Raw genomic sequence first — 8,657 nt, 5'->3', positions numbered from 1 at the left:
AATCTCCTACTGCTAACAACATGTTAAATGGACTGGGGAGTTGGTAGAGCAGCCTATTGGACGCTGGGTTGCTCCAGAGGGTGTAAAATAACTTCAAATTCATCAGAATCAGTGCTCCATATAACTTTGTTCAAACCGTCAGCACAACTGCCAAAAGCGCACAACGGCCGGCCAGCCACTTGCTGCCCCATGTGCATACTTAAAGTTAAGCGCATTAAGGAGAGACTTAAAGAGGACAGCTTTATCTGCAGATAGCAGGATTAACGAGGGCCTGCTTAAAGCGGCCAGTATAACATGAATAAGTATGTTTTAAACTCTGAATCTTGCGGGCTACTCTAATGGAGTCCCAATTAAAAATACACAGTTTGCGACATTGAGTATAATAGGTTCCCTTTAAATATAATTTTTTCATGTAAACCATATTGGGTGCAAATTTGAGAATTTGCCGCTCTAACAAAATTTATAAACACCTTATATTTCTGGGAATTTTCATTTTAAAAAATGAAATCACAAATCTGCTCACATTAGTTGTACACGATTATATTACAGTAAAATAATACATATACACTAGTATAGAGTAATTGTCATGCTGCTAAATAAAAATGAAAATAAACAAAACTCAACTCCTAGAGATCGTAACAATTCAACCCCAAATGACATCACATAAAATTACATTTCAAAATATATCATTAAACAAGCTGATTGCGATTCTTCAGCTGGCTCCAACATTACAATGACATACAGAACGAGGTGAATCGTAACTGTAAATTACCTAACTGAAACTGCTGGAGTCTTGTGAGGTCGTCACATTGATCTGCCAGCAGCTTCACGGGTTTTCCCAGTCTTTTCTCATTTAAGCGTTTGGTTTTATCAACAGAGCAAAGATTGCCCTCCCACGACGATGACAGGACGACAGCGGATCAACTAACTGACACGGTTAGATATGTCTATATGTTATTTTTCCTTTTCAAAACCAAAACTGTTTTAAACCACAAGGCAAAACCAAAAAATTTGCTTTTTAAAACAAACTGGAAAAGTTTTTTGTTTTTGTCAGTTTGTGTGATATTTATGGAAAATCCATGAAAGCCAAGAAAATGAAAAGGCGTCTTGCTACCTGATCCGTACATGATCGGTACTCACATGGTGCAACAGGATGAGAAGGAGGCGAGTTAGCTCATCATTAACTAACTTCCATCATCAGCTACTGCAAAAGGAACAGTGGTTTAATTCAGTTTTAATGTCTTCGGATGTAGTCTAATGAGGTATATAGTATATTATATGTCGATTTAACATATACATCACATCTATAACATATTACTGTATTTATAAGACATACAGTACATGGGGATATACACTATATTTCTGTATGTAGTTAACATTATTTTGTCAATATCAATTTCTATGTATGGATTGTTCCTATGGGAAACTAGTCTCTTGATGCCCATGGCATCACATAACTTGTATTACCACAGTTGGCCAGGTCAGCACTGGTTCCTGGGGCCTACACTAGAGCTGGGTGGGATGGGATGGAGCTCGAGAGAAGGCTGTAAAAAAAAATACAAAATACAAAATCTGATTTATAAAATATGTTAATACATTCAGTATATAGTGTATATGTCCATTGGTTCTATGTCTCACCACATATATGCTTATAGATGAGACGTACACATAAGTTACCTATCATACCTCGTTCAGACTGCATCCCAGATATTGAAACTCTGACACCTTTTCACGTAGTTTCTCCTTCACTCTTGAAAGGAGGGATGGAGATGCGAGGGAGTTCAACTATGTTACAATTCATTACTGTTATCTGACTTATCTAAAGTCTTACAACCATTCTTTAGTCCTGTGTTATTCAATAATTCATATTTGAGTATTTTTGTTTGTTTTGTTTTGACTAGCTGACAGATTTATTAAAATATTTTCTTCAGCCAGTTTATAAGGTTGTCAAACAACCCTGCATAAAAGAATATGTAACAGTTAACTCCCACCATTGCTACATACAGTGCTTGATGTGAACATAGTGATGTTGTATACTCAATAGCACATGATTAGATTCTGTACCACAGCCTGATGATTTACTGTATGTTTTTGACTTGGTTGTGATTGTTAATTTACATGTCTATAATGCTATAAATCTAGTTATGAATTCATTAAAGCCAATTATTATTTGTAAGGTGGGTGATCGCCAGAGGAAGTATAACTATGCAGGCTACTGATTTCTCTACAAGAAGAGTGAGGAAAAAGAGAGGGTCACCACAAGAGTGTTTGTACTCTGCTGTGAACGCACAGCACCACCCCTCTTTCTAGGCCGTTCATGAATAATCCAACCTGTCCAATTGCAAATGATTTTTAGCTTTCTTTAAGTATACTTTGGTTTTACACAAGCTCTTTCTATAGGTCAAGCTCATCTTGATGAAGTTCACCTGAGTTTGTTGCTAATAAAATGACTTCCATGCTATCCATTTTATTATTGTGCATTGTACTTGGAACTGCATTTGGATAAATGTTTGCATAAAACTTGTAGCCGTGTGCTGTGCATGTGTATGACCAGAATCTTGGATGCCATATTCACACAGGACCTTGCACACACCCTGTGACGACTCTGTTATTGTTTGCTCTACCTGCAGTCCCATAATTTGCACAAAAAGGTATATGAAGTGGCTGCCCAGCACCCAGCAGCTTTCGATACAGAACTGAGACCTTCCAAACATATAGAAAGTGGAGAAACGGGGCGGCTATGGCTCAGAGGTAGAGCCCCAAATTGCTCCCAATGCTGTGCATCAGTGTATGTGTGTATGAATGCTAAGTTTCTGTTCTGAGCAGTTGGCACCTTGCATGGCAATGAATGTGAATGGGGTGAGAGTGGCATGTAGTGTGCAGCACATTGAATGGTTGACTAGAAAGGCGGTATATAAGTAATAACAAGTCTAGCTGTCAGCGGTCAAAAGTGAGGCTGATGATCATTGTAAGAGTTGCTATAGTATGTCATAAATTGTATTGCCCACGATGTGGAAATGTGTGGAAACTCAAATTCTCACTCATTGCTAAATGATTGCTCCAGGTCTTTCAGACAAAATGCTTGGTATGAAAACAGCCATAGTCCATTAGGCGCCACAAGAAAAGAAAAGAATGTGTTATAGGGCTAATAGTATAGCATAGTGCTGTTTAGAATGTATTTTGTTTGTTTTACTAATGAATAAACAACATAAAAGAAGGGCTGTTTATATTTTTCAGACGGATAAAGTGCAGATTGAATCAAAAGTTATTTTAGTCTTTTTTCTTAAAGGGACCTAACATTTTTAGGTGCTGTCTGTCAGCCTATGCGGGTTGATCATCTACCAAGAAAATTATTATTGTAAGGAAATATTATTAATATTATATAGTGCATGAAGTGATGAAGAAAAAGGATTTGAGGAAATAAGGGATAAAAACAAAAATCTACTTTGCAAATGTGGGTCCAATATATTGTCACACCAATATCAGCAATTTCACATTGTTAAAGACCACGTTTGTTTTATACACTGACATTGTGCTAAAATTCAGAATTATGTTACAAACAGTAGTTAGGTCATCAACAACAGGGTGAAAGACCTTTGACACCTTTATTATAACAACACCCAGAGACTAAATGCAAAAGCTTCCTGCCTTGTGGTCTCTGTTAGCTGCATGAGGATGCAACAGGCCAATAACTGACTTTTTTTTATTCTTTCGCTGTTATTGGTTAGTATTTCCTGTCATGCATCTTATTACCTGGCACCGCAGCCTTTAAACGTTAACAATGAAAACCACAGAACGTTCCAGTTGGGATTTAAATCATATGGTAATATTTTATATTACGTTTCACCAACATAGTATTTAGAATTATTTACCATGATTGGTTGAAATATGGTTTTAGAAATGCTCATGTTAAACATTTTTGCAGGGGTTTTTTTCTAGGGCAAAATTCTAAAAACAGTTTCGTTGACACATGAAGTGTGTGTGTGTGACAGCAAAGTATCAGTGTAACAGCAGCATAGATAGATGAAGGGAAGTTCTTCACTCATAACTGTGTTAATTACTGTTTCACACAATTTGAAGTCTAACATACTTTAATGGAATTAAATGCATTGCACAATTCAATCTCTAGTTTTAATCATAACAACAAAACAATAAATCAAGATATATATTATACATTATGTAATAGTCACATATAATAACTAAGAATAATATCAACTGTCACATATAACTCCACTAACTGATCTCAAACAATCCAGTTAACTTTCTAATCTAACCCAAAAGCCTTGACAGCAGTGTAGATTCTCTCTCTGTCCACTGCTTTTGAATCCCTTGTTCCATCAGTGCCAGTTTTCACCATGGTAAAGATGACAGTGGAATAAATCCATGCATCATCTCTCTGAGGAAATGTATCGCAAATTATGTGAGAAGACAAATACAGAATAAGACGCATCATAACTTCTTTGATAAATTGATCTTACCTTTAAATTCCTTTTTGCAACATTTTCTTGCAAGGAAACAACAGCATCTACAATATGAAAAAAGTAATCAAATCAAGAGATAAATAAGGATACAGTTGTTTAATGCAACACTTTATAGCACTAATGATATAAGCTTAATAATGTGCGATATAGTGAGGTAACTCCTATTACCTTTATAATTGCAATCATCACATTTGTTTTTCTTGATGGTGTAAATGAGGAAGGCTATAACAATCACACTTATAGCCAAGACAGCACACAGCACAAACAAAATTATACTGTCCTTCTGTAAAACATCAACAGACCACTCGCTGGTTCCTGAAGCACGAAAACAAACACATAATGATCTTTAGTAAAAGTAATGAAAATGTAACATCAAAGAAGATTTTACCTGTCAAAAAATATTTTCTTACACTTGATCTGTATGTCAAAGGTCAAAATGTGTGACTTTATTTGACCTTCGTTTAAAACTAATTAACACTTAAAACATGATTTTTTTTAAAACACACTGACTTGCAAATGCAGCTAAACATAGCTCAAATTCACAGGACATCTAAAATATTTACATTTGGTACATTAAGTATTGGGTTTGAACAAGCTTAAATAGAACATAATATGCGGTCAATGGGAAACCACTTAAGAAGCTAATATAAATAGAAAAGCACACAACAGTAACAGAATTGTATTGGTCCGCTGAGACTCACCAAACGTGGGTGGTGAAATGTTGGGTGCTAAAATATTAAGAAAAAGTACATACGACAAAAGTTAATGAGGAGTAAAAGTATATATTTAGTCTTTAATGTCGTCTCCTGGTAAATGATGAATATATACTAGACAAAAGAGTAAATATGCAAAATGGTGTTTACCTTCAATGTCCACTTTTGTTCCACTTCCAAATATAATACCTCCATATGTGGCCACAGCACAGTAATAAGTCCCAGCATCAGCATCAGAGGAGCTGACGTTCTTGGAGAAGTGATAAACGCAGCTTTTTGGAGAAGAACTTGTTTTAGGTTTCCTGTCCCATTCATCCAGACTATTTCCATCAGTGTAGATGATGCTTGCATGAGATTTATCTGATCTGACTCCAAACCAGTGCACAGTGTGTTCACCTGGACATGTTTTATTGTCGGAGTCAGAGAGGACTGAACACCGGAGAGTCACAGAGTCTCCTGGACGGACTGGATCAGATACTGTTGACTGCTGAACAACAGTATAGTCTGTCGTCCTCAGATTGTTTCCTACAATATATAAAAGAGTTTTTGGTTGTCTGTATCATGTAATTAAAGAAGCAGTGTTGGAACATCAAAATGGAAATGTCAAAAGGTCATAGAAGAAGTTGAAGTTGTAAATGAACAAATAAAGAGTTGTGACACCCAAACAATCTGATATATGTGAAAAAACTGACAACAGAGAGACATTTATTACCTTTTAAAGTCAAATATGTGGCAGTCCACCTATCCTTTCTCCAGGTGGTTATCCCACAGTGATACAGTCCCTCATCTTCTTCAATTGTCTTCAAAATGGTCAGAGTGCTCATGGCTTCAGTGTGGTTTGCATTAAACCGTGAAGAAGAAAATCCTTGTTCAAATGTCGGACTTGCAGTAGCTTTCATCAGTGTAGTAATAATTGCAAGAGTATCACCAAAAGTCTGTTTGTACCACTTGATCCGTGTATTGCTGTACTCCAGATCAGGGTAGAGACATGTGAAGGTCACAGATTCACCTAGTTGAACTGTGGTCACTGAGATCAATGCATCTAAAAGACAATAGAGAGTATATAATTGTTATTACATACTAGTCAGAATGTACAATATTATCCTACGAAATGATACATACCAACTGTAAAGAGAAAGAGGGCCATAATTTGCTTAGTACATGAAAAAAAAAGAAAAAATTAAAAATTAAAATAACATAATTGTTTTGACAGATTTATATAACACTTACATACTCGATGGAGAAGAAGCAGTGTAATCCATAAAAGGATCATCTTGATGTTGACTCGTTGTTGTTTTTTTAAAGAGTACAGTTGATGATATGAGACGGTGGTGATAGGTAGACAGGTTCAAAACATTTCCTGTTCTTATGCAACTTTATGACTTTTGAGGTTTTGTGGGCAGTTCGAATAGAAGAGAGTAATGCAAAACTGCAGCATCAAATTTCAGTGACAATCCGTCACTTGACCAAAGTGACACACTCACAAGCCAATGTCTAAATAGAAACTGAGGATGTTCTCTCAGCTTTCATTGCTAAAATGGAAAACAATTTTCTAGAAAACCTTCATTGCAAAACCAGTCCAAAGTCTTTAGGGCGGTGACATGTGTACCATATAAAGTTGGTCTGGACATCGATTTTCAATGTCTTAGAAAGCTCCCTCCATGTTACGTAGTGAGGGTGCAAACTAACACCTGCAATGCCTGTATCTGTTTCAAGTTAAAAGCTCTCTGGTGTTTCTGTGGACAGAATCCATTCATATGTTAACAATGCTTTTACTGTACGGTATTTATGAAAGGCAAAATCAGTATAGAAAGATAGGATATAGGGTGTAATTCTGCAAGAGCCTGATGCTGGTGATTGAATTTAATTATGTATATACCATATTGTTAACCAAGAGAAGTCTGTGATACATCCTGCAGTCCGCTGTAGAGGACAGATACTGGTAAGCCCTTAAACTAACCCAGTCAGACTTTTTTTCTACTGTCTTCACGTGATTTTGGAGAGGTGTCTGTTTGCATGGGCACAACAGTCAAATAATGCCATAACACAGTGCACATCCATTGTGATATAAACAGATATACATGACAAACATCCAGATGAACCGCTCTACCCACCACTGAAAAGTTCAGTTTAGACTAGACCCAAACCGGCAGCAACATCCCAAAGCTTGTTTTATGGACAACAAAGATTTCAAAGACAAGTGAAGCTGCCCATTGAGAATGTATGTATTTTTTTGTTGATACCAGTGTATCTTTCCTTTATTATATTAATTTAAAAACATTAATAACACAACTAATAAATAGTTATAACTATTAATAACTATATAATAACCTAAAACAATTAACAGCAGCCAAGATGACACTTGTTGAGTCTTGGGCAAACAGGCAGGGGTCTATCTGTGCATGTGCCAGCTTTAAAATGTACCATGGTTACCACATGACCTTAACTAACGTGCAACAGACAAATTATATCTTTATATATTATTTTATTTTATTATATTATATTATTTAGTTTTAGTTTAGCCTTTGGGTCAGATGTGTCACACATCCACAACAATTCTGTAGTTGAACCATTTTGCTTTTCAAACACACAAACTGCATTATACTTCTCTCAAAAGTGGACAGTGGACACCTACTGTAGTAAAAATGAATATTATCAGCAAAATACTTCAAAAGATCAAAGTAAAAGTACTTGTTTGTGACTGATATGTTATTTTGACATTATCAGATTTTTAATACTGATACACGAGAAAGCAACATTTTACAGATATAGCTGCTCTAGGTAGAGATACTATTAGATACTACTAGATACTATTTTAACTATATATACATATATCTATCTCTCTCTCTATATATATATATATATATATATAATTTAGTTTTTTTTTTTTTCATTAATGCGCCCCTTTTTTTATTTTTACTTGTATTTTTCCCATCGTTATATCAATGCCTCTAATACAAACATTCAAACATACATTACACACACATTCTTTGAGACCATTAACATATGTCCATTATGTTTACCTTGCTGATCTTCTATCTCTCTTTTTTTAGTTATGCTATTTCACTTGAGTAAATGTACTTTAAATGTTTTAAATGTTTCTTTCTACCACTGCCTGAATGAATTGTGTAGGATTTAGTGCCATCTAATAGTGTAGCAGACTGCAACTCAATCACTTCAACCTCCCTTTCCAAGCACGAGTAAGAAACTATGGTGGCCGTAAATGCTTTTATTATGAAGCAGCAAAACTAGATGTGGGGCTAAGTCTTGGGTTTTCATCGGCAGCAAGTTTCACACACACACCTACTATAGAGCCGAAAGTGAGTATAAAACAGTAAAAAACGGGGGGAGAAGGAGCTGCAGTCAGCTAACAATCACTAGAGCCGGTTTGAGTGCGCTTTGGGACTACTCTTGAGAAGATCCATCTTAAGGCCCCAGTATGCTCGCCGTTTGCGACCTGTCG

The 8,657-nt window shown here is 35.9% G+C and overlaps 1 protein-coding gene across 2 annotated transcripts; it reads right to left on the bottom strand.

Annotated features, from left to right (window-relative positions):
• Window positions 1–4,073: 4,073 nt before the first annotated feature.
• On the bottom strand, window positions 4,074–6,648 carry LOC118333614. 2 transcript variants are annotated; one of them, XM_035669340.1, is made up of 7 exons: window positions 6,425–6,648; window positions 5,907–6,236; window positions 5,345–5,719; window positions 5,183–5,209; window positions 4,650–4,796; window positions 4,479–4,525; window positions 4,074–4,396 (listed from the first exon to the last, which is right to left on the bottom strand). In XM_035669340.1, exons 1-7 carry the CDS (start codon window positions 6,465–6,467, stop codon window positions 4,265–4,267), a joined length of 1,101 nt encoding a protein of 366 aa, XP_035525233.1. In that variant the 5' UTR covers window positions 6,468–6,648; the 3' UTR covers window positions 4,074–4,264. The 2 variants fall into 2 exon arrangements, with proteins under 2 accessions (XP_035525233.1, XP_035525234.1); XM_035669341.1 differs by having other exon boundaries at window positions 6,429–6,648.
• Window positions 6,649–8,657: the final 2,009 nt, after the last annotated feature.

Source organism: Morone saxatilis, unplaced genomic scaffold (genome assembly GCF_004916995.1).
Source record: "Morone saxatilis isolate NCDOM2014 unplaced genomic scaffold, NCSU_SB_2.0 Contig22, whole genome shotgun sequence".
NCBI lineage: Eukaryota > Metazoa > Chordata > Actinopteri > Moronidae > Morone > Morone saxatilis.
This window is presented reverse-complemented; position numbering and strand designations above follow the sequence as displayed.